This window comes from Monodelphis domestica, chromosome 4, assembly GCF_027887165.1.
Source record: "Monodelphis domestica isolate mMonDom1 chromosome 4, mMonDom1.pri, whole genome shotgun sequence".
In the NCBI taxonomy this organism is placed as follows: Eukaryota; Metazoa; Chordata; class Mammalia; order Didelphimorphia; family Didelphidae; genus Monodelphis; species Monodelphis domestica.
The window spans coordinates 85,728,518-85,755,388 of record NC_077230.1 but is presented as its reverse complement, the minus strand read 5'-3'; the positions used below and the strand labels follow the sequence as shown (position 1 = coordinate 85,755,388).

The window sequence follows — 26,871 nt, the reverse complement described above, 5'->3', positions numbered from 1 at the left end:
TCATAGAAAATGTCATCTTGTTTAATTCACTTCATGTACCTATTTACCTTCAGGTGACCATCTGTTATGAGTAGGAATTACATATTCTTTGGTTTGTCTGGCCCAAATTTGGTTGGAAATTGTGATTGCTTGTTGAACATGCTCAACATAAGGAATTTTAAATAATTTAAATAATTTCATTATTTCTCTTGGTAAATACCAGGTCATTTGAGGAAAAGATGATAAACAGACCTTTGGATGGTAATGCACTCCTGGAATAGGGAAAGTCTGTTACAGAGTCTAAGTCCACAAGATATCAATGTAATAGAAATAATCAACAACATCCATAGGAGACCCATCCTTCAACTGAATTATCATTCCTATCTCATGATCCAAATAAAATCTGGATCTGGTCCTCTTGACGATTGGTATCTTGCATCCCAGAAAGAGTCATGTGTTCAACAAAGCCACAAATAATGCTGGCATATGAATCCTAATTTCTTCCAGGTATCCTGCTAGAAAAAGATTTTTGAATGTCCACAAAGCCACCCTTTCAACATTATGATTGTGTGGCAATTTGCCCCTGGAAAAGGCTTCCTATACCTGTTCCTAAAGGCTCTATCTATTCTTGTTACTACAATTTCATGCTCATTCCAGGAAAACAGGGTATTTGCTTAAATCAAACATTTTCATTAGTCCTACCAGGATGCTGCTACAATGCCACAACCGTTGTCTTCCCACTTCTAGTTTACTTTTCCCTTCTTATTCCTCCCATTCTTTTGCACTCACTGAGACCTGACTCCCTCCTGATAACCTATCATTCCTGGCCAACCTTTCCAGTTTTCCTTGATAATGTCTTGAAATATTATGTGTAGGTTTTTTCTTTGATCATAACATTAAGGTAGCCCAATGATTTTTAAATGACCTCTTCTCAATCTGTCTTCCAGGTCAGTTGTTTTTCTGATGAGATATTTCACATTTTCTTCTATTTTTTCCACTCTTTTAACTTTGTTTCTTGATGTCTCATGAAGTCATTAGCTTCTACTGGCCCAATTCTAATATTTTTCTTAAATTTAACATTTATTTATTTGTTATATTAAAACTCCCAGGTATCTTCTTCCTTTCTTCCCCTCCCCACAAGAGAAGGCACCATGTGACAAAAAAGATATATGTATATATAAAACTATGTCTTGCTTATTTCTGTTTGTTAGTTATTTCTCTGGAGGTAGATCTATACAAATCATTTTCCAAACAATATTTCTGTTTATTTCTGTATGCAATGCTTTCTTTGTTCTGCTATTTTCTCTTCTTAACTTTATGTAGATTTTTCCATTAAAATTATTTATTTGTCATTTCTTGTATTGTGGTAGTATTTTGTAACAACTATATGCCACAACTTGTTTGGCCATTCCCTCAATTTTCAGTTCTTTACCACCACAAAGAGAGCTGCTATATTTTAGGATATATAGGTTCTTTTCCTTTTCCCCTGACCACCTTAGGAAATAAATCTAATAATAGTTTTGCTGAATCAAAAGGTAAATACAGTTTTATAATTCCTTGGTTATAATTCCAGAGTTTTCTCTAAAATGGTTGAATCAGTTCATAGTTCCACCAGCAGTGTATTAGTGTCTCCACTTTTTCAATTCTACTTTTTAAGGAATTATTTTCTCCAACAAATCTTTTACCTCATTTTCCATTTGACTAGTTCTGTTTTTTTAAGTTCTTCTCTTTAGTAGATTTTTGTGCCTCTTTTACTATTTTCCCAATTCTGTTTTTAAGGTATTATTTTTTTCAATATTCTCAATATTCTCAATTTCTTCAATATTCTTCAATACTCTCATTTCTTTGACCAATTTTTTCTCTCTCACTTTTACCTCTAACTCTTGTAGGAATTCTTGTAGGCTTTTGATGCAATTAACTTTTTCCCCTGAGGCTTTTTAGTAGCTCTTCTCACATTATGTATGCTTCTGACTTTGTCTTTGCTTTCCCTGCAACTGTAGTAGCATTTTATGATTAAATTATTTTTTTGTTGTTATTTACTCATTTTCCAGCCTATTTTTTGATAGTGGACTTCATGTTAAAGTTGGGCCCTCTTCACCAGGGAGTAAGAAGGCACTGTCCCAAACTTCAGGCTTTTTTATGATGCTTTTTCAGAGCCAGTTCTGGGGGTCTTCAAGTTTTTGGTGCTTCCAAAGTGTTATGATATGGGGAGAATGTGTAACTGCTTTCTTGGTCTATGCTCCAGTCTTTACCTAGGAAGAGCACTTTCTCCCTTATGACCAGCATTCCTCTTCACCCTGGAACTGTGACCCAGAACTGTGTTGGGCAGTACAGTTGCCAAACATCCACTGCCAGCAAAGAATCCCCTATAATTTTTTAAAGCAGTTGTCCAGTCCTTTACAGTTTCTGGATTCAGAGTTCCCCACACTGCTGCTGTTTCTTCTGTGACCAGTGTTGCTACCACCAATCATGTGGCCTCTGGACAGGCTTCCACATTAGTGTCATAGACTTCTGCTTATTTTTTGAGTTTCTTTAGGCCAGAAGAATATAGATTATAGACTATTCTTTCTCAGACTCCTTTGAAGACTCTTCATGGGTCATATCCACTAACTTTGTGTGACATCTTAAAGCTCTTTTGGGGTTCTCTTCTCCTTCTAAACTATTTCTCTTGGTGAATTTGTCAGTTTCCATAGATTCAATGACTATCTCTGATCTATTTGCCCAGCCCTAACCTCTCTCCTGATATCCAGTCTCACATCTTTAAATATTTATTGTACATCTTGACTGAGTATCACAAAGAAATCTTAAACTCAGTATGTACAAAACTTAATTCATTTTCTTTCCCCCTAAATCATTCTTGGTTCCCTAATTTCCATATTACTCTTTAGGTTACAGCCATCCTTTCACTCACTCAAGCTTACAACATAGGTACATCTCCCATATCCAATATGTTGCTAAATCTATTTTACTTTTACAATGTCTCTTGCACATGACTTGTCTTATCTAACACCTCCATCATTTTGGTGCAGGTCTCATCAATTCAGGCCTGAACTATTGCAATAACCTTCTGGTTGATCTCCCTCTCTCAAGTCTCTCCCCACCCCAGTCCATTTTCCATTAAGCTGTCAAATTGCTCTTCCTGAAGAGCAGATCTGACTGTTTCTTCTGATATAATAATATTCCATAAAATGTAAATTCCAGATGATACAGAACACAAAGTTTCATCATGGACAGTTCAATGAGGAAATAAGGATGAGAAAACCTTTATTTTTGATTTAGGAATGGGGCTAAAGATGCATCAGTTCTTTGATTTGAGCCCATTCTCAAATTTTGCTGCTCCCTTTTGTCACAGTGAGGTCTTTCCCCTTTATTCTCCTCTTTATCTCTCTTATTTACAAAGAAAATTGAAGTACAAGAGGATGAGACTAAAGTTTCCAAGGGTTATGTTATGATAATCATCAATGCCATAACCACCAAACTGTTATTGTCTTCCTGAGTTGGAATTTAAAATAGAGATAAAGGGATGGGAGCCTTAAAGACTCTGCTTTTCATTCTGTTCTTTACTTAGTGACAACATCCACGGGTTTGGGGACTTTTGTATATGAGCACATATTGAAAAACTGCATGAGATTTTCTGCTTTGTTAAGAAAATTCAGGCTTCATCTATAGCTCCAGTTGCCCACTTCAATCACAAGCCTACTCAAAGACAGTAGACTTTAATTCATATGTGCCAAACTAGTCATAAATGAATGTTTAACTTATTTTAAAAAATATATTAACACTCATTAAACTAAAGAAAACTCTTTGGCCCAGCATTTGTATTTTCCCTAGCTATAGTCATCAATATTCTTACTTCCTCTATATCCTCATTGCTTTTCATATTTATTCAACACAAGATCAACCCACAGCAAATGCAGTTTAAGTAATTCTACAAATATAAACTCTCATGGAAGCCAGACATAAATGAAATATAAAGAGGAAGTTTAATCTGTTAAATTTCTACCAAGATGATCAACTAATTACCAGTGGATTAGCTCTAATTTTCTTTAGGCCCCGAGCACAAACATAGACGTTGATTGTAATGTTTGTGTTTGGAAATCCAGGAGATTATGGGTTTGTTTGAGTTAGTCTTTGTATGTCTGAAAACATTGACATTGTTTTGTTCCATCTTCTTTCAGACAGAAGAAAGGAGAAAATTATTCTCTGTTATGTATTTCATAGTCAACCTGGCATTCGTGATTTCAACAATTTTCATGCCCATGCTCAGAGGTCAGTACTGGCTTACCAGGGGACTGAATGGGGGCAGAATATCTTTGTAACAATCTTTTGTGGGACTCTTAGAAAAGAAGTTGCATGGAACAATGAAGACAATTCTGTATTTGGAGTCAGAGAACATGTAGTCAAATCCTAGCTCTCTCCCTTACAAACTATCTAACTTTGGCAAATCATTTAGCCTCTTTGAGCCTCAGTTCCTTCATAAATGAAATGAGTTTGGACCAGAAAACCTCTAAGGTCTCATCCAGCTCTAATGATCTAAGAAGCAACATTGTTTTAAGAAGCTAAAACTGTTCAGCTCAAGGTACACTTTGGCAAATACAAATGCAGGTGTACTCTCACTTTAAATAATGTAGATATTCCAGAAAAATTGCATGCTAATTGAATTTTGGTAATTTGAATCATGTTTGAAATGTATAAGAGAAATATGGCATATAGTAGATAGCAAATGACTGTTAACTGATTGATACCTCTTGGTACCTATGTTGAAAATTTTGAAAGTAAATACTTATGCCCTAATTAACTTGTTAAACTAATTAATTTTATTTGTAAAGCTAATACTTTCTTAAAGTGAGGAATACCATTAATAATAGAAGGATAAAAAGTCATACATTATATATGTTCATGAACTAGAATAATGATTTACCCTTATATCATTCTCTACCTCGTGGGATTTTTTTTAATAGAGAGCTTTTTTTGTTGCTGTAAGAGGACCCAAATAAGAAATTATAAAAAAAATTATTAAGTTATATCCTTATGTTTCTACAATACTTGACATTTTAATTTTTATTGAGTTTATTATTGTATTTAATGACTGTAGTGGGAAAGAATACTGAATGGGAAGGTGGAAAACTTTTCATTTCTGCTTCTAACTTTTCCCTTAAACTCACTCTGTGTGGGACATTGGGCAAGTGATTTTCCCTCTCAGACCTTCATCTGTTCAAGAAAGGGACTAGACTAGATGATTTCCACCTCCTGGTTTCTGGATCTTATGATTCTGTGATCAAAAATTGCAATAGAATTCTATTGAAAGAAGCATGGGGCAAGCTGGGATGAGCTACAATCTTTGCTAAGCTGTCTTTAAAGGAAAACTGTAACTTGGTTCCTTCTACAAAGGATTACTGAAAAAGACTAGATAAATTACAGGTAATTTGAATACAACCTTGGATAATGCAATGTTCAGGGATTGTTATATTGTTATTTTCAAAAGTTCATGATGCCATTTTTCAAGATGTATTCTATTGGAGTGTCTATGGTCTAGAGATCTTTAACTACTCTGTTTATCCTAGAAATTATATCCAGTTCATCAGGGCATTGTTGAGACAATTGTGTGTGTGTGTGTGTGTGTGTGTGTGTGTGTGTGTGTGTGTGTGTGTGAAAAATGCCTACATGCCAAACTAGAAAAGTGTCAGTTTGACCAAGACAAATTGGAGTTTCTGATACCCATTACAGGGAAATAGGAGGTCAGAATGGAAAGCCAGAAGGAATATGATTTTAACTTGGGAATCTAAACAAATATCAAAGATTTACACTGGTTCCTGAGATTTGCAGATTACTATTGTGCATTTACCACAAGGTCTCTCTTCTCTTTGAATAGCCCTGATAGACTTCCTCTGATTCCCTCAAGAACCCAAATCTAAGAATTAATTATTAAGGGGCAGCTGGGTGGCTCAGTGTATCCTATCTATTGCATACCCAGTCTGAAATCTGTTTCTTTTCTAAAAGAATCTATTTACTTAATCTTTACATATGTCCTAGTTTGACTTACCTAAAGTCCTAATGATCTCCCACCTATTTTTTCTTAGTTATACATGTATTAATCATGCAAAACATACTTCCATATTGGTCATTTTTGTAAGAGCATACTCACATACCACCAAAACCCCAAAATAAAGTTCTAAATAAAGGAATGTGAAAGATAGTATGCATTGATCTCCATCCAACTCCAACAGTTCTTTCTTTGGAGGTGGATAGCATTCTTTGTTATAAGTCCTTCAGAATTGTCCTGGATCATTGTATTGCTAAGAGTAGCTTTCATAATTGATCATCATGCAATTGCTGTTGCCATGTACAATGTTTCCTCAGTTCTGCTTATTTTACTCTGCATCCAGTTCTTCCAGCTTTTTAGAAAATCATCCTGCTTATCATTTCTTGTAACACAATAGTATTCTATCATATTCATATACCACAATTTGTTCAGCCATTCCCCAATCGATAGATATTCCCTCAATTTCCAATTCTTTGCCACCACAAAAAGAGCTGCTATAAGTGTTTTTGGACAAGTAGGTCCTTTCCCCATTTTTATGATCTCTTTTCTATCACCTCTTTCTACATAGCTAAAACATTACCATCTTCTTGATGGAGACACACACACACACAAAAAAAACACCTCGTTTTCCAGACATCTTAGTCAAAGGAGGGAAAAGCAGTCTTCCCTTACCTGTTGGAAAACTTTCTTTTTTGACTGTTTCACTGAGAGGAGAGCAAGAGCAACTCTTTTAACACTTGACTGGATATGATTTCATCTATATTGCTATTATTTCAATCAATGAAGATCACAGCCCATCCATTCTTTCTTATCCTTTGTAATTTTTTAAAAAATTGTTTATTTAGTTAAGAATATTTTTTCCATGGTTATATGATTCATGTTCTTTCTCTCCCTTCCTCCCAGCCCCCTCCTGTAGCCAACAAGCAGTTCCTTTGGGTTTTACATGTGTCATTGATCCAGACCTATTTCTATATTATTAATATTTGCACCAGGGTGATCGTTTAGAGTCTACATCCCCAATCATATCCCTATCAAACCATGTGATCAAGCAGTTGTTTTTCTTCTGTGTTTCTACTCCCACAGTTCTTTATCTGGTTGTGGATAGCGTTCTTTCTCATGAGTTCCTCAGAATTGTCTTAGGCCATTGCATTGCTGCTAGAAGAGAAATTCATTATATTCAATTGTGCCACAGTGTATCAGTCTCTGTGTACAATGTTTGCCTGGTTCTGCTCCTTTCACTCTGCATCAGTTCCTGGAGCATGTTCCAGATCACATGGAATTCCTCCAGTTCATTATTCCTTTTAGTATAATAATATTCCATCTTCTTTGTAATTCTTGGACATATTCTTCCATAGCTTCTTAGAAGATGACCTACCCAATGTGCTAGGAATCTTCTAGATCTTGTCACAATTTGACTTTCAAATTTAGATGCCCACCTTTTGACATTTAAACTTCCAGATCTTTCATTTAAACTTCTCACATGTCAGCTCCCATAATTTGAATCCAAAATTATGCCTAGAAGCACTAAAAATGTTTACTCCCCAAATTTGACAGTTTTACTCAAAAATATTCCCACATGATGTCATATAGTAGAATATGTCAATAAAAACACTTTTAATCTGAATTTGTAGCCTATAATCATCCCAGAGCTGTACCAGTGGGTTTGCCTTTCACTCCCCAGAAAAATGCAAACAAAAAACAAAATACCCCTGCTCAAATAAAGGGATAGATAATATCTGAATTTTCTTAAGCAGTTAAGATAACTCTACTTCCATACTACTTTTAGACCTACATAGTTCTCTAGACTTAGAGTTCTTACCCTTTAGCTTAAGGCTTCTTAGAAGAGAAATGTACTTGAGGTTGCTAGAATTGCTACCTTTTCCCATGAAATCTGCATAATTCACTAGTGGAGAACAAAGTCTAGGATTGCTACTCCACATGGTAGCTCTTTCTTCCATTCCTCCACATAAAGACAATTCCCCTTTCTATCACCAGGGGACTGGTTCAGGAATTCTTATTGTTTCACTGCCACATGGTTCTCCCTCTGGGGATTCCCTCACCATTCTGTCTTTGCTTCTCATTTGCTGTCATTTCTGAAGCTGGAAGGTTCCTTGAGAGGCTTTGCAGATATCAAGATTTTGCTCACAGAGGGCTATTTGATGTGAGCAAGGCTGATTGGAGTCTCATCCAATTGACTGAGCTCAGACCAACTCCACTGCAAGGAAACAAGCTTTATTGTAAGAGAATATAGTAACAGGATAGCTAGTAAAAGAAGAAGCAAGTAAGGTAAGGCAGGTAAGTAAAGGTAAGTAAAGGTAAAGGTGGGAAAGAGTTTCCAGGAATTACTTTTATCTTGATTAGTTACTACGGAAGTGATCATTTGTTTGGGCAGTTGTTGCCCTGTGTGTGTCTCAAGGGAACTGATGTACTCTATTCATGGTCCACTTTGGTCTGCATGGTTTTTTACCCATGGTTCACTCTGTTTGCCTGCTGGTGGTAGAGGGATGGGGAGAGATTTAGGGGAGGAGTGATAGTGATCCAGGTTGGAGGAAGGGGATAGAAAGGAAAGTGTGATATAAATAGGATGCTAATGATATGTTAAACGTCCCCGGGGCAACTTTGGTCAAATTTTGCTCTTTTTTGTACAGTCTCTAAGGAAGGCAGTGAGTGTGGAAATTGAGCATTGTTTGAACCTAGTCCTGTGTGACTGGGACTACTTGTCCTTGCTGTTCAAAGATCCCCAGTTAAGGATCTAAGTTTTGTCTAAAGATTGATATAAGGAGTTTTCTTATAATTGTGAATCTAGGCAGTTCATATATCTTATCTGAAAGTTGGCTCCACACTTATCAGTAGTTATTGTTTCTATCTTCTTTTGATTGTTTATAATCACTTGGCAGGGTTTGTGGAACATTTCAGCCCATATCACATTCATTGCATATAGTCCCTTCTCAGTTCTCCCTTTTAAGTCCCAAGTCCCATGGATCAACTTAGATCCACACTAATATAGAATAATTAATTTTTACCAAATGATAGAAAACAGTCATTCTTCTTCAAGGAGATATCAATAAGCCAAGAAATAGGTAGGACAAAGATACTTTTTACATTCTATTAAGGAAACATAATCAAAAGTCCATTCCATATTGTGACACAAGTCTAGAATCCATGGAAGCAGAACCAGGGAATATGGTAAAGAGAGGAGATGATGAACCTTTTCAGAGATTGCATGGTGTCCCACTCCCCAGACTGCGTGCCTAGCAGCTTCCCCAACCCTCACCCCACTCCCTGCCTTACCCCAGGGGAGGAAGAAAGTGCTCTCATTTGGACTGCTGGGCAAAGGGGCAGGTAAAGTGAAACAATGTCCTCAGGGTTAGGATTAGAGTTAGAAATGAATTTAGGATTTGAGTAGGTAGAGGAGTGGTCCAAGTACTCTCCTCCCCTCCACCTCTGCTGCCTGTGCCCTGCCCACCTTATCCCAGACAGGAAGGAGAAAGTGTTCCCATTGAGCTGCTGGGCAGAGGGGAGGGTCAAGTGAAAAAATTTCCTCAGGCCAGTGGAGTGGAGGAGGGGAGCAGCTCTACCTCCAGTCCCTCTTGCTTTCTAGTAACAACCTCTGGCAGGCAATGGGCATGTGCCCATAGAGGGGTCTCTGTGTGTCCTTTCTATCATGCATGCCATAGGTTTGCTATCACAGGTATAGAGGAAGAGAAAGGAGGATCAGGAAGTGATTATGGCTAGGTAGTATTCCTAGTGCAAGCTAAAACCTGATCTGGATCAGGGGAAGTCATCTCCAGATGCCAGGAAGCAAGAGAACTGGTCAGTTGCCTCTACAGAGTTAGAGATAAAAGGCATGATGAAAGTTGATGTGAAGCTTAAACTTTCTGACCAAATAAACTTTGGCAAACCTGTCAGTTCATTGAATCTCACTCTGATTTCTGGGGTTTCCTCAACTCCTTCATTTTACAGTTGAGGAAACCAAAGCCTAGAGATGTAAGATAATTCCTCAGAGATACTCACTCAGTGAAGAACCAGGGTTTGATCCCAAGACATCTCAATTCAACTCCAGTGTTCTCTCCAAAGACTTATTTTAACTATAACTCTATATTATCCTCTGTGAACTTGGGTAAAAACTGGTAGTCTGACAATTTGAAGTAGATTAACATTAACCAAACTCATAAACCACTCATTTATAATCCAGTTGCCAGTTATTCATTAATAACATAGACATCTCTGGCTCAACACCAAGTACTATCCAAGAGTATAAGATGATGAGGAGGAGGAGCTCTATGCAAGAGACCAAATTATAGAATAGAAGGTTGTTTGGTGAGCAAATAATTCAAAAGGAACAACTGAATGTTGCCAAAAGAATATTCACATTATAGAGTCTGTTATGTTGGCCCTCTCCATTCTAGGCATATTAACACATAACAAACCACAACCATTTGTCTTAAAAAAGAATATCCTTTATCTCTAATAAACCTTAACAATTCTTACTCCCTAACCAATTTTTCATTAGTTTTACTACATACCAGGATATTTGGTCATACAATATCATTTGATGCCTTGGATATATCATATCTGGACTTTAGCAAGACATTTTATAGTTTCTCATGACATGTGAATAATATGGAGAAATATGAACTGAATAATTTCAAGAGTTTAATTCTGCATTGATTGAAAGTTTAAAACTGATTAAAGGACTAGGTAATAAAGTATTGATTAGTAATTGGTTCTTCTGGAGAAATGTCTTTAGGCTTCAAGGATCTGCCACTGTGCTTGTTTGTATAAGATTTTAAAAAATCAGTTACTTGTATGAAGTCATATTTTGCGTTCTTAACAGATCTGAAACTCACATGAAGTAGGGAAGGATAGTTAATACATTTGATAAAAAATCAGGGTCTATAAAACAAAACAAAGGAAGATAAAAAAGCTCCCAACAGTCTATATATAGAACAGTGGACTAATAAGGTGAAATTGAGTTGAGATTAATTTGAAGTCCTTAAGTTGGATTAAAAGACAAATCAGCCACACAAGTAACAGGATTGGAAAGATGTAGCTGGAAAACTATTCATGTGAACAAGCTGTAGGCATTTTAGTGGACTGTGATCTCTACTTGATGAGTCAGTAGGGTAATATGACTACCAAAAGCACTAATAATGATATAAAGATAGGGATAGGGCCTGGATGAACTGGAGAACATTCTGATCCTGTTGGTGTGAGCAAGCCCACTACTCCATTGTCTCCATGGCAGTGACATAGATAGTTGCATTACCAACAGTTATCCTGCTCATTGACATTTGAGTAAGCTGCCAAAAATGGGCCAAATCAGCAAGCACTTGGCCAGGTGTTCATGCATCATGTCCAGTTTCATTCTTCATCTATCTTCTAGGCACCAAACTCTTGCAGCCACAACCTGGACCATTCTTCACATTAGCCCTGCCTTTTACTATGAATTGTTTGTTTTGATCCTGCTTTCATTTCCTGCTTTGCCTTTTATCTCTGGCTATTTCCAAGTAATAGAACAGTTCTCTTGCTTCCTGATATTTGGGGAAGGTGGCTTCTTCTGATCCAGATGAACATTTGGTTTGCTCCATGAACCCCACTTAACCACAGTCATAGTCTAGCCCTCCCTTCTCTCCTCCCCTAGGAGACAGGCCATATTAAGCAAAGCAAATAGCCCATATAGAAGGGATATTGATAAATTGAGCATGTTCGTAGGAGAGCAGCCAGAATGACGTAAGAGGATCTAAAATCTTGGTCAACTCTGTAATTCTCATGTCTTCTGATTCTATGATCATTTGCTACAAACCTTTTAATCTGTTAAAATTTCTAAGATTATTTCTTAGAATCTGAGGAAACTGAAGCTTGAAGAGGTGAACTAATTTGCCACTGTTCCACAGTTATCCAATATCAGAGTTGGGACTGAAAACCAAATCCTTGACTCTCAATCCAGTGTGTCTTCACTGCTTAAGATGCTGAGATATTATTATTTCATTATGGGAAGATTTTCCCTTTTAAGAACCCTTTATTTTCAAGGTCACTAATACTTAAATGATTTGTGTGGTACACATTTGAGACTGGTAGAAACAGAAATCTCTCTCCAAGAGAGTGATAGAAAGGAGTGGGCCAACCAAACAACCAACCCCTTCTATGAGGTTGAGCCATGGGGGTAAAATATAAGGGGAAATGAGAAATTGGATAACTCTCTCTTATTTTTACTTTCTGTAGCTGACATCAAATGCTTTGGAGGAGATTGTTATATGCTTGTCTTTGGTGTCTCTGGATTATTTCAGCTCTCTGCAGTGGGTAAGTTGGGCCACAGTTGGGTAGTAGTGAGGGGAAAAGGTGCTTATTCTCAAGAGCTGAGGAATGCAAAGAAAGCAACAAAGCAACAGGGAAGAAATCTACCTGAATGAAGCAACAATAGTAGTCAAGATTTATGAAATCTCACCAGATGAAGGTACTTTCTCATCCAGGTCTTTTCTCTTCTTTTCAATTAACCAGTATTTATTTTCTTTCCACACCTACCCCCAGACCCTAAAGAGAATCCAAACCCTCATTAAAATATTCAGAACCAGGCAAAACAAATTCCCACACTGACTATAGAAAAATGTATGTCTCATTCTGCACCTTGAAGGTCATGGCACTGATCTGTGCATTCTTAAACTTTTCGAAGTTGTTTTTCTTTACAATGTTGTCTTTATTGCATACATTGCTCTCCTGCTTCTGTTCACTTCGGTCTTTATCAGTTCATATGTTTCCCAGCTTTTTCTGAAGCTGTCTCTTTCATGATTTCTTATGACATGGCCATGTTCCATTATATTCATATAATGACTTATTAGTGAGTGGCAGAGTTGCCAATTGACACACCTTTCTTCTCTCTGCACAAGCTCAGGGTACTCTGTAGTAGAACAGATGATACAGTCCGCAAGTGGAAAATTTCTGTATATAAATGCTGGTCTCAAATGTCTATGGACCTCTCTGTTTCCTTTTGCTGACCTGTATCTCTCAAATGAACAGGCCCAGTGAATCATTCACCAACAGGAGAGGAAAATTCTTTAGAAATAAGGATAATGGTTTATAATTAAATAAACTTTATAGTTACAAAGCTTGAAACAAGTTGAATTTCTGGGGTCCATATAACTAATTTTAAAGTAATGTTAGACTCTCCCTAATGTGTTTTCCTTAGTATAAACTTTATCTCAGATAAAATATCAAGATGACAGATGCCATATAAATGTCAGCGGGAAAGAGCAAATCCCTCAGCATTAATTAGACCACTAAAACTGAGAATGCTGCATAAATCTGAGTTATCATTATTGATTTTATTGTTTTTGTTATTACTATATGATCTTATACTATTAAAAATGCATGCCAATCCCGGGAACCAAAGAGCTCTAACAGTGGCTCCAAATGGATGTAAACCCAAATTAAGGGAGTAGAACAAATCCTTCTAAAGAGAATCTGCTAGACTCTTATCCATAAGTAAAGGCGAATAGACAGAATGGGTATGTGGAACTAATGAAAAGAACTTAATGTGTTTTCCATCTCACATGTGATGTGTATAGACCTGTATCCCTTGATTTCTGTTCTTCCAACAATTTCTAGAAATTCTCTGTATTCCTTTTCAGTTGTGTTCTCATTTGGAAAAGATATGTACAAAATAATTCCTTCAGAAGAAGATATTATACTTAAAGCCTGCAAATGTGTATGGGTGAGTCACTTAAAATGTTTTTTCCTCTTTTGGATCAAAGGGTAGTACTTATAGTAGTTTGATTGGTCCATACCTATGATTTACTGGTGTTGGAAACACCAGTAAAGAAACTCCCTCCACCAAAACAGAACAGCAACTCTTTTCAATTTATAGTCTAAGAGATTAAACTAACTGAGACGTTGTGAATTGTATAAGGTCACATAGCCAATGTTAGAAACAGGCCTTGAAATAAAATCTTCTGAACTTAGGTGGACTCTATCTACTATCTGCTACCACTTAGTATTAGGATTAAAGGGCTATAACCCTCATATTCTGCATATTTTATCTTTAACCTCATGACATTTGGGGATTGTTTCCTATCTTATATATTCTTATTTTTGCCAAGTTGAAGTCAGTTTCTCTTACCTCTCTGCCTAGTATCTGTAAACAGGCAAAACTTTTTTTTCATCATATCCTGCTTGGACAAGGTATTATTGAGGGACCGTGAAATTCTAGGACCAATGTGATTCAAGGAATCAGAGATCATATAGATGGAATCATAAGACTATAGAATATAAATATATATTGTGGGGAGAAAGAGAAAATAAGGGGGTAGGTCTCTTCTCATGATCCTCTGCTTTTTCCTAGTTTGCTATTTCAAACCGTCTGAAGAATCGCTCCAAAGACATTCCAAAAAGAGAGCATTGGTTGGATTGGGCAGCTGAAAAGTATCCGGTGAGTCAGGGTTCTAGGCTTAAGTTGTCCATCAGCAGTGAAGACCATGTTGTGGAGATGCTAATAAGTAATATGGCCTAGGAACAGCTCTCTGCTCCTGGGGCTTTTTGCCATCACTTTTTTTTTTTTAACCCTTACCTTCTGTCTTGGAGTCAATACTGTGTATTGGCTCCAAGGCAGAAGAGTGGTAAGGGCTAGGCAATGGGGGTCAAGTGACTTGCCCAGGGTCACCCAGCTAGGAAGTATCTGAGGTCAGATTGGAACCTAGGACCTCCCATTTCTAGACCTGACTCTCAATCCACTGAGCTACCCACCTGCCCCTGCCATCATTCTTTATAAGCCAAACTGTCCCTCAATTTCCCCCACTTTCCCCCATGATAATTTGGTGTTGATCAAGTTAGACAACTGCAGGATGATAGAGTTGATATGTGACTATTTTTATGGTAGGTTTATGGCTATGCGATCTGGTGGCTGAAGGGCTTTCCTGATCATTGCAGCCCAGTTGGATAGTCTTGGAACCACAGAAAAAGCACAGTCAGGTTCATAACTGGCCCCAACGAAAGAAGAAAAAGCAAAGTTACAATGGAAAACCAAAGAAACTCAGATATAACAAAGCATCAGCATCTCAAATCAAATCTTCTATGCTGAATGAAACTCAATCTTCCTGGGACCCTCAGCTTGAGAAATCTTTGGTCAAAAAAAAAAAAGGCTAGAAGGATCTGAAACCCAAATCATCTTGTGTAGTTCCTTCCTTGTATTGTTCTGTATATAGCCCAAAAGTAAGGGAGTTCTTCCTTTTTAGAAGGAAATCCAGAGGAGATTACTTAGACTTATTTATCTGCTCTTTATTGCACCCACTAGTAGAGTTCTTCCCAACTGAAATCTTAATTCTGTTCTCTTACTACTTATGCTCTGCATATAGGTTTCCAAAATGGAACCTTGGGAAGCTTATTTTTCTTCTTTTTAAATTTCGTATAGAAGCAGCTCATCTTGGAGGTAAAAGCGCTGACCCGTGTACTGTTCCTCTACATCCCACTGCCAATGTTCTGGGCTCTTTTCTATCAGCACGTAAGAAGGGTTCTGAAAGGGATTTCTTTCCAGGTCTCCCTCTTATTAGATTTCCTTTCTATCTCTATCATGGGGAGAAAGCTGGGCCCTTCAAAACTTGGAGTAGATTCCTCAAATTAACAAAATTGAGGGGAAGCTAGAGTAGCACTCAGTTCTCAATTCTTTGGGCATACGCTTCCTTTCCATAAGGACTGGAAATGACATTATAAGTTCCAGAATTTACTATTTGTCCACTTACCTCTGGTGATAGCCCCAGAGGAAAGCCAGGAAGACATCAGAAACTATGTCATTAGGTGCTGGGGACTCATGTTTCCTTTTTGGGATGGAGTTAGTTTCCTGTTTAGGATAAAATAATTTATACATACATACACATATATGATATATATATATATATATATAATTGGGATGCCCTTAGTACCTCTGAGGCAACTTTGTACTAGAGGAGAAGCAAAGGGAATGGAAGAATCCTGATGATACAAAGAGCACACTAAACATATGTAAAAATAGGCTAATCCACATACTTCTACAGAATGTGTACCTTCCCTCCAGAAATAATTCTATCTTAGTCCTATAATGGTACCATAGCAAATGTAGGTGAATGAAAGACTTTTTTTAAAAGGAAAGACATGATGCAGTTAGAAAACTAAGATTAGGACTCAGCTGAAACTTTATTGTTTAATGGGCTAGGCAAGAAGACATAGTAGAAAGAGTTCTGAATAAGAGGATATAGGTTCAAGTCCTGTCCCCAACACTTATTATCTTCATGACGTTAAGCAGGACAATTAATGTTCCTGATCTTTGGACTAGATAGCCTCTGAGGTCCCTTTAAGCTCTAAACATTAAGACTTGGTCCAATAATAATGATTACATGCCATTTATGTTATATAGATGAGGAAACTAAGGTATTAAATATTGAAATTTTATGATGGAGATTCACTTATGAATCTTTGGCTGAACCTTGAAGTGCATCTGGACATCCTAAACCTAATCCAGTACTTTCCCCAGAAGAACAGACTGCATGATTTCTTCATAGGAACCCAGCACTAACTTTCCAGATCATAGCAATGTGATCATGACTTGAACCCTAGCAAAGGGGAGAAAATGAGATGAAGCATTCACCCAAGCCCACAGAGATAGAAGCCTCCATCCTAGGCCAAATGACTTCAAATACCCTTTATATCTCTTGCTTTTTTTAAGACCCCCTCCCAACCATTCCATTCTGCTCTCTAAAATAACTTTTTCTTTCATTTTCTATGATTTTAAGAAAGGAAGAGGGGATCCTTTTTACCTAAAAGGGAAGTATAGTTGATAATGATAATTAAAAAATGAGATGAGGAAGCAGCTCAGGAGCACATACATAGCACATATATAGCATGGGAAAGTGGGGGGGAAGAGAAAGAGGAGAAGCTGGGAGACGTTCATGGAATGAGGGATTGACACCTTCCCCATCCTGTTTGTCTCCATGAAGCTTGTGCTTTCTCCCCACAGTGTATGAAAGTTCTTACGCCGGCATCTCTCTGCCCTAGGGCTCTCAATGGACTGTGCAAGCGAACAGGTTGAATGGCAATATTGTGAGTAATCATTTCCCAATATTTATTTTATGAACTATTCATTATTTTGTTTTGTATATTTAGAAATTTGTTGTTTTTAAGTAATATATTTAATTAATATGTCTCCTTCCATTGCACCTCTCCCCTACTGAACACATTTTTTTCAATTCCTTAGTACATACTTATGTAGTCCAGCAAAAAAAAAATCCCTACCTTAAACCATGTCTGAAAATATATGTCATAAAAACTCAATATTTGGCAAAAACTACTGGGAAATTTGGGAAACAGTATGGCAGAAACTAGGTATAGATCAGTATCTCACATGCTATATCAAAATATGATTAAAATAGGTACATGATTTAGATATGAGTGATACCATTAGCATATTAAGAAAGCATGGAATAGTTTACCTGTCAGATCTATGGATAAGGGAAAAATGTATGACCAAATAAGAGACAGAACATTTTAAGATGTAAAACAAATAATTTTAATTATGCTAAAAAAGCTTTTGTACAAACAAGACCTGCTACCACCAAGACTAGAAGGGAAACAACAAGCTGGGGGATGGGAAATTACTGTAAATTTCTCTAATAAAAGTCTCATTTCTCAAATATATAGAGAACTGAGTCAAAGAAGTGAGGAAGAGGGGAAGAGAGTTTAAGTTCATAGAAGTCTTAAGTTCATTGAAATCTTTCCAGATACCTCTGAAATTGCTTGTTTCATTATTTCTGGTGGCACAATGATATTCCTACATTCGTGGGCCACAGTTTGTTTAGCCTCAAATTGTTTCCTCAATAGGAGGATTGCCCCAGCTTCCCATTTGGGGTCTATTTTTTCAACCTTTTCTTCAACTACTACCCAATATAAACTCCCTTATTCTCCATCATTTCTGTTCCACAGTCAGTAATCTGACTCTAGGCAGAGCTGCTGTCTATGGTACTGACATGGATCCACCATCAAACCTTCATTTTTCTGGATGCAATGAGAGAAATACTTCTAGCCCAGTCTCATTCTGGTCAGGTCCTGTAGCACAACAGTTCAAGTAGAGCAACAGTTCTGTCTGTCTTGTTGATGGAGGGAAGAGAAAGAGAGAAAAGAAGGCAGTGCCCTAAAAGATTAGCTAGTCTTGCTCTATCATTTAAAGATGAGAAAAAATAGAAAGTGACTTATCCAGAGTCACATAGCTATAATAGTACAAATGGGGCTGGAATCTATTTTTCCTTACTTTTAATCCAGTGATTTTTCCTGTATGTGATTGTACTTCATCCTGAAGCCTACTTGCATGTGTTGTCTTTTTTTCCATTTTAATATTTTTGTAGATTATTATTTATTAATTTAGAAGACCAAAACATATGTAACAACGAAAGGGGGAAAATGCATACACTGGACCTAAATGACAGAACGAGAACTCCAACACCCAAAGCATTCCAGCCCCAAGTCATTTTGATAGTGCCCTTTTTTTTATCTTGTGTTGTTAACTTTTCTCATACTTGTGTCACTTGTCTTCCCAACAATGTTGGAAACATTTTATGATCAGGAGCCACAGTTTAAACATTTTTTGTTTATTCCAAAGTACTCAGTACAATCCTGGGTACTTGATATGCATTTGTGGAATTAAAGTACTTTTCCTCTCAATGAAAGACATTTAAGAAGATCAATTCATGTTTTCCTTGAACACAGAAACCTATTAACCTATCCTAGTCATTTATCAACAGGATCATGTAATTAAACCAGAAATGTCTGCAAAAATACTACTGTAGCAGTCTTAGAAGCAGCCTCATTGGCGCAATGACAGAGGACATGATCTTAGAGAAACAATAAAGTTTCTTTATATTCTTAGTCAAGATGAATCAGAAATTGCTTCTTTTGGGTTTGGAAAAAATTCAGAACTCTCTTGCCCCAGCCATATTAAAAAACTTTCCTTGTTCTCATTCATATTGGTCAGTACTAATCCCTTACTAGGTATGTGTCATAGTGTCCTGTTAGACTGTAAGATTTATTAGAGTAGAAATCTTTTATTAAGAAAACGGTATGCCCCTCTGTTTCTAAGGAAAGTGCTCTTTGTACCTAATAATAATAGATGGCATATATTAATGCTTAGTTTGAGTCTTAAGGGGGAAGCTAAGTGGCTCAGTGGATTAAGAGTCAGACCCAGAAACAAGAGGTCCTGGGTTCAAAACGCACCTCAGACAATCCCTACCTGTGGGGGCAAGTCATTAAACCCTCACTCTCTAGCCCTTACAGCTCTTCTGCCTTGAAACCAACACAGTATTGATTCTAGGATGGAAGGTAATGGGTTATTTTTTTAAATATTAGGTCTTAAATCTAGTAAGCACTTTATATATATGATCTTATTTAGTCCTCACAACAGTTTTTAAGGTTCCTACCTACTTTTGTTATTCCCATTTTATAGTTGAGGAAACTAAGGTTCAGGAAAGCTAAATGATATGGCTAGTAAGAATTTGAGGTAGGATTCAAATTCAAATCTTCCTGATTAAAAATCCAGAATTCTATTCACTGTGCTGCTTAGGTGCCCTCTAATGAGGTTTAATAATTGTTGAATTGAGATACAGTAGTGCTTTCCTTATGATTCCAATATCAGTAATATCTTCATACATCAACCTACATAAAATAATCCTTAGAGTCCCATCTAGGCACAGAAGGAATAGAACAGAAAGCTTGACTTATACCTTTAAGTGAATTAATAAAATAAAATCAATAAAGTTTCTTTATTTCTGCATTCAATTAATAAGCCTACCATTTGATTACATGATTACATGACTAAGTGTTGGGGACACAAAGTCAGTGAAACCATCTTTGACTTCAATGAATTTACAGGGGAAACAAAGGATTTTTGGGAAAGGGTGCACAGCAGATAGAAGGATTAGTAAAGGTTGCATTTAAGTTGAGTTTTGAAGTGAAATAACTATAATTAAAATACTAGGTAGAACAAGTAATTATATCAAACAAACAACTTATTTAAGCTAAGGGAATAAAGGGAGGGGAATTGGAAAGATCTAATCTGAATCCTAAAGTCAGTGTACTAAACCCCACTAACAACTTTCTATAATATTCTAGTTAACTCATTAATTAGTACTTAAGATTAGGAGAAGGCTTGTAGGTACAGGAACAAGGCCAAAGGAAGTTTCACAACTGATGTCCTCTTGGGTCTGGAGAAATCCTAGTAGAAAATCACCAACAGCACACAGGATCACACAGGAACAGGGAGGGGAGAAATGGCTTAACTTATGCAGTTCACCTGTAGAGTGTATCCAATCTCAACTACTTTCCAGAAGCTATAAACTTGTTTGAAGGAAAGTCCCAGTCTCCTGGCAGCTTAACAGTCTCCTTCTCCAGAGAACAACTCCACTATCTCTCTTGCCTCCTCCAGAGAAAACCAACTGCTTGCCAGGAACTGCCTTCTCAGAGCTCCGGAATCTTGACCCTGTTTCTGTCCTGTAGGATCTCCTGCTTTGTAGCAAAGCTAAACTTATAATCTTATAAACTGTACAACAAAAGGAAATGAAGGATTCCAAGAATAGGAGGCCATGAGGAAATATATTCCAGGTATAGGAGACAGCCAGTGAAAAGGTATAGTTAGATTGATGGAGTGTCCAGTCTAGTAGGACAATCTGACTGGATTGTAGAGTGTAAGGAAAAGAGGAAAGTTTAAGGAAATTGAAAAGATAATTAGGTTATGAAAAGCTTCTAAGGTAAGGTAGATTGTAGAGATCATAGATAATCGCTGAAATTTAGCAAACAGGGTGACGTGATCAGACATATCACTTGGAAAATCCACATGGAGGATCTTGAAGTAGGCAGAACAAGCAGGATGCTATTGCAATCCTTTTGGCAAGAGATGATGAGATTCTTGAATAAGGGTGACAGCTGTGTGAGTAGAGAATAAAAGGATTCTGTGGGTGTAGAAATGACACTATTTGGCTACTGACTGGATATGCAAGATTGGTAAGAGTGGGGCATTAAGACTGACACTGAGGGGGCAGCTGGGTGGCTCAGTGGATTGAGAGCCAGGCCTAGAGATGGGAGGTCCTGGGCTCAAATCTAGCCTCAGACACTTCCCAGCTGTGTGACCTTGAGCAAGTCACTTGACCCCCATTGCTTAGTCCTTACCACTCTACTGCCTTGGAACCAGTACACGATATTGATTCTAAGACAGAAGGTGAGGGTTTTAAAAATAGCAAAAAGAAAGTTATAAAGAAGGCTATGATTGGGGAAAATAACACATTATGTTTTGGATATATAGAGTTTGAGATACATGCTGTTGGAAATGTCCAGTAGGCAGTTTGATATGTGGATTACAGCTCATGATTATTTAAAGGAACTCAGCCTATCCTAATTACCATGCCAATATTAACAAATATTGCAATGTATTGGTTTGATAATACCTAATTAGATATTTCTTTCTATTTTAGGGATATTTTGTGATCAAGCCTAATCAATTTCAGGTAAGAATCTGTACTGCTACCCTGGTGTTCTACCTTCTTGCCCTTTTAAAATTTATTTTGCTCAACTTTTTATAACCCCAACTAAATGACACATAGTGAGTTCAGGATAGGAAGAAAAATCAGGTTGAATTTTTTTTAATGAATGGGATCAGAGGGAATTTAGAGGCTTTAGCATGCTATAGAAAATTATCCAAGTGATTTACATGGACCCAGTCTGGGATGAGGACATAATGAAAATTTAAAGGAATGTACTTGGCCTGCCCAAATAGCAAACTGAGTTCAAAGGAGTAGCAAAGAGAAGGGAGGAAAAATCAGTTCAAAAGGTAGACATAACCTAAGCCCAGGGATTTTTGTGGGGAGGGGGTGGTGACGTCAACTAGATATACATATGGGTTTGACTCAAAAATCTGAAATGTCCTTAGGCTATAGACTAAAAATGCTGAAACCCTCTCCCCATAGAAAAAGATGCTAGACTGTATATGCTAGATTTAAAAATAGTGGTCGATCTTCAATTATTTCCGAGTTTTAAAGTATCTGAGAACTGAGAGGGGAAACTGTGAACTGGAGAACTTTCATGAGGGAGAAGGTTTGAGTCAATCTTTTACTCATCTCCAAATAGTTGCATGTAGTGCTTTTCTACCTAAAAGGAGGAAGACTCCAAGAGGGCCATTCAATTAAGGCACATAACAATTCCTCTCCATCTGTCTCTTTGCTGCTCTTTATTATAAATCTTGATTCTCAAAAATGACTCCTCATGTCCTTTTAGCCACTCTAGTGCCTTCTCTCAGCCCAAATTACCTGGGTTTTAAAGAAGTATAGAGAAGATGACTAATTATCTGAATATCTCTTAGTATGGGTTTATCAATGACTCTTCTTATCTGGTGTCACAGCTATTGAATCCCTTCTTGATTCTCATCCTCATCCCAACATTTGACTTGTGTATCTACCCACTAATCAAGATGTGCAAAATCAACTTAACGTAAGTCTTTCTTACACTCTCCTCCAGAAGTTCCTTCTGATTGTTCCTCCCAAAGGCCTTACAAGGTGATATGTTTCATATTGGTAAAATTCTTAAAGGGAACAAACAACTAGAGATTACTTATATTCTGTACATAGTAAAGTAAAGGGTTTTTGTTTGTTTGTTTTCATTCTATGAATTGAGAAACAAATAGAAAAAAACATGAATCCAAATTATGCAGAGTTAGCTAAAGAAGGAAAATCAGGTATATTCTCCACCTCTACTGATAGGCTTCATGACTGACCTTAGGCAAAACCAAGAAAGAATAAAAGCATCCTTTCCTCAAGTGTTCTCTCCTCTTCTCTCCTTCCTAAGAAAAAATTTTTTTTCAGAATATGATTCGTGTTATCTAATTATGTTTCAAGATAAGGAAGGAAGGAAACATTTATTAAGCACCTATTATATTCCAGGCACTATGCTATGCACTGTACAAGTATTATCTCATTTTTAGACTCATAACAATTGTAAGAGATAGGTGCTATTATTATCTCCATTTCATAGCTGAGGAAACTGAGGTAGAAAGAAATTAAGTAACTTGTCCAAGCTTACACAGTAAGTTTCTAAGCATTAATTCTTCTGGAGATTCTTTTCTCTTTTAAAAAAATTCTTTTTATTATCATGCAAAGCACACTTCCATATTGATCATTTTTGTAAGAGCACACTCATACAAATCCATAACCCCAAAATAAAACCATAAATACACTGATGTGAAAGATAATATACTTTGATCTACATCCATCTGACCCGGAGGTTATTTTCATTCATTTTTTTGAACTGGAGAAAGAAAGACTTTCACAATAGAATTTCTGGCATCCAAAAATGATGAGAGACATGTGACATAGCAGAGAGTACTGTACTTAGAATCAACGATAGATAAGTTCAAATCCTCCTCACTTACCAGCTCTCTCATTCTCAGTTTCCTTATCTATAAAACAAGAGTTTGAACTCAGTGACCTTCAAAGTCTTTTTGAGCTTTAGAACTATTGTCTTGTAGAATTTGTAGGGAAAGATGCTTTAAAGCAAGGGGAGCTGGGCATGTATAAAATGAGAGAACATTCTTATTACCCGTATTTAAAGCACAGTATATGAGTATGATAAGCTCCTGCTTCATTCTCCAATTCATCAAGTTTCTCTGTTGTGTGAAGATCTTTTATTTCTGGGAACCAAAGATTCTGGATATCCCCCAAACAAAAGATTTATGTCCTTGAGCAAGACACTGAATTTCTCTATACTTTCTCATTATAGTATTAGGGATAAGGAGTAAATGATCATCCCTTGGAGCACAAATGACCTTTCTCATTCCCCAAGAGTTCCATGTGTACATATAGAGCAAACACTTGCAGAATTCTTCTAACACAAAAACATAGAACTAAGACAGGTTTATTAAATTTCCTTTATGCCGTTTTATTAAGATCTTGAACAAAGAAGTTCATTCATGGATAACAATAATAGCTAACATTTACATAGCTCTTTAAAGTTTGCAAAGAGTTTTACCTAGGCCATCTCATGATCACAGTATACCTTCAACTAAACCATCCATTTTTCTATTTAGTGAGGGAGAGGTGGAGGATAGGATTCACATAGAGCCTTGTATATGATTAGCCTATGGCAAGAGCAAACTAAAGGAAACTCTCAGGCTATGTCAAGCAGCTTCAGTTGTGTGTTCTAGATGTGTTAAAGGGGAAAATTTAAGTATAAATTCCATTGGCATATGTCTTTATCAAGACTCTTAGCAGTTTCTTCTAACAGGAGCAATTTCCCCAAGAACTGAATTTTTTGCCAGGTATTTCCCTCTCATCAACCAGAGATAAACAATTATTCAGCAGATGTTTTGAAAGTCTTTTCTTCCCCAATTCTTCCTGTACTAAAGAGGACTGCCCAACTTAAGGCCACATTCATGAAAGAAGCCAAGAATGTATTGATGAAGCCTTACGAATTCTAACCTATGTTAATTTATTAATTTTACTATCACTAATAATGTGACACGATATGGTATGATAGTACGTAATAGAGTATAACATTACGTAACATAGTTGGAGAGGAGGAAGACAGGATGAGGTATCTGGACCTCTGAGTTTTATCTCTATGGACAACTCTCAGTATTGGCAGCTGGGAGCTGCCTAAGGCATTGACAGTAACTTTTCATACTCACCCAGCTACTGTGTATCAGAGGCAAGAATGAAATCTAGGCATTTCCGATTCCAGGTCTTACCCCCTTCCAATGTGCCAAGCTACATCTCAAGAGAACACCAGACATGGCAACAACCATATCAGAAACAATAACAATAATGCATGTGCCTCAGAAGAAACATAAGTAACTGGGAGGAAGAATGGGAGTATGGAAAAACATCTCCTTGGTTCAGAGAGGAAGGCAGAGCCCCTCTCTGTGTAAGCACACATGTACACATACATGTATACATACGTACATACAAATGCCCACATTCAACACATTTGTCCTAGAGCACTTAAACAGCCTATGTATTTTAAGAGGTGATGGAGGCCACTTGAAATAAATTAGTGTTCAAATTAATTAAAATAATTGTGTTAAGTTATTTAATCATGTTGATCTACAGTAATTTTAACTCAATAGAGTGGGATCTTCTAAAAAGTCAGATTGCTGCACCCTAATGGGCTCTTCACTCAGCAGTAGTTAGGACATAGCCCATTAGAACCATAGGAGGCAGATACAATGGCATCTAATGCTTCTACTTTTAAAAGCACGAGGCCAGAGAGATATGAGTGACTATTGTTTGGTTAATGTGAAGGATTTATTTTTCCTAATATGGCCTATGCAAAGACTTATGCCATATTCAGTGTAATTGCCTTTTCTTGGGTCTTTTGTCCCACGGATTCTTTTCTCCATCCCTCTGCAGACCCATTTCGACAATGGTTATTGGAATGCTACTGACAGCCTTGGCATTTGTTGCTGCAGCCATTCTACAGTTTAACGTGGATGTGAGTACAGACAGTCAGAGTGTCCAAAATCCCAGGGGTTACTGGGATTAAAAGGGTGCCAGGGTTCAGTTAGTAGATGGCTCAGTGGATCGAAGACCAGACCTGGAAATGGGAGGTCCTGAGTTCAAATCTGGATTCAGATACCATCCTAACATTGTGACCCTGGGCAGGTCATTTAACCCCCCACTGCTTATCCCTTACCACTCTTCTGCCTTGGAACCAATATACAGTATTGATTCAAAGATGGAAAATAAGGATTTAAAAAAGAAAAGTCAGTTTTGTCAGCTTGAAAGCCAAGAAATCCAGGAAAAACAGTAGAGGGAATAGGATTTTGTATTTAATTAAAAAAAAAAACAGGGAAAAAAAAGGGGGGGGTGAAATGGTGGACAAAATCTTGATGGAGATTAGGAATGCTGTGGTGGTGGGGTGAGATGTGTGCACTATCAATATGAAGAAGTGAACCACCTATAAGGAGAGTCCTAGAGTACAAGGATAAACACACAACAAGATCAGGATAGAAAGAGCATCATGGGATCACAATATCTGGGTTTAAATACTAACTCTGTTACACAATCTCTGAGTGACCTTGAGCAAGACACTTAACTTCAGTTAAGACAGTTCAGAAAGTGGGCTTCAGTTTTCTTATAAATAAAATGAGAATGTTAGACTCATTTATCACTAGGATTCCTTCGCGCTTAGAATCCTGGGCCTTATGAACCCTTAAGGAACATCTCTTGCATTTCTAAAGCATTTAAGAGTTGTAAAACATTCCATTCCCAGTTCACTGAGACAGGCAGTGACAATATCATCATTCAATAGCTCCCTAGGTGATGCTAACAACACATCGAACTTAGGACACTTCTGTAATCTTGAGTGAGGAGGCATTAGGCAGCTAGGGAAAAGGTAGACAAAGTCCTTTGAATAGCTTCAGAGGGCATCTTGCAAGCATAATATTATGGAAGGCATTATTAGGATTGCACTAAAGTTGGAGCAAGAAACGTCATGAGGGAGGGGGGATTATGCCACTTGTGATACAGTGATAAAGCCATAATATAAAAGAACACTTCAAGTTGAATGAGGGCATATAGATATATGCAAGAATGGGGCCAGAGCCTGGTGATTCATAAAAGCCATATTATAATATGGATTTGCAAAATTTCCTTTAGAAAAGACAAACGTCTAAGTGAGCTATGGCCTAAAAAGCAAAATGGAGTCATCAGTTGGCTGTGTATAATTTTAAAAGTTTGAGGAGAATCCATCCCCAGAGGAAAAACTATTGAAGTCAGAATGCAGATGAAAGCATAGGATTTTTCAATTGCTTATTTGGGTTTATGTGTTGAAGTTTTGGTTTTATAAAATTACTCACA

General features: G+C 37.1%; 1 protein-coding gene across 4 annotated transcripts in view; it reads left to right on the top strand.

Moving 5' to 3' along the window:
* Positions 1-26,871, top strand: part of LOC100017669 (solute carrier family 15 member 2-like) — a 93,145-nt gene that overhangs the window by 39,992 nt on the left and 26,282 nt on the right. For 3 of the 4 annotated variants that reach the window (XM_016433492.2, XM_007494022.3, XM_056793517.1), the window contains 9 exons: positions 4,158-4,248; positions 12,248-12,325; positions 13,651-13,733; positions 14,361-14,447; positions 15,426-15,515; positions 17,042-17,086; positions 21,499-21,531; positions 22,422-22,510; positions 25,423-25,504. In XM_016433492.2, coding sequence (XP_016288978.1) covers positions 4,158-4,248; positions 12,248-12,325; positions 13,651-13,733; positions 14,361-14,447; positions 15,426-15,515; positions 17,042-17,086; positions 21,499-21,531; positions 22,422-22,510; positions 25,423-25,504 — 678 coding nt within the window. The remainder of the gene's footprint in view (positions 1-4,157; positions 4,249-12,247; positions 12,326-13,650; positions 13,734-14,360; positions 14,448-15,425; positions 15,516-17,041; positions 17,087-21,498; positions 21,532-22,421; positions 22,511-25,422; positions 25,505-26,871) is intronic. The other variant, XM_016433490.2, reaches the window with a different exon arrangement.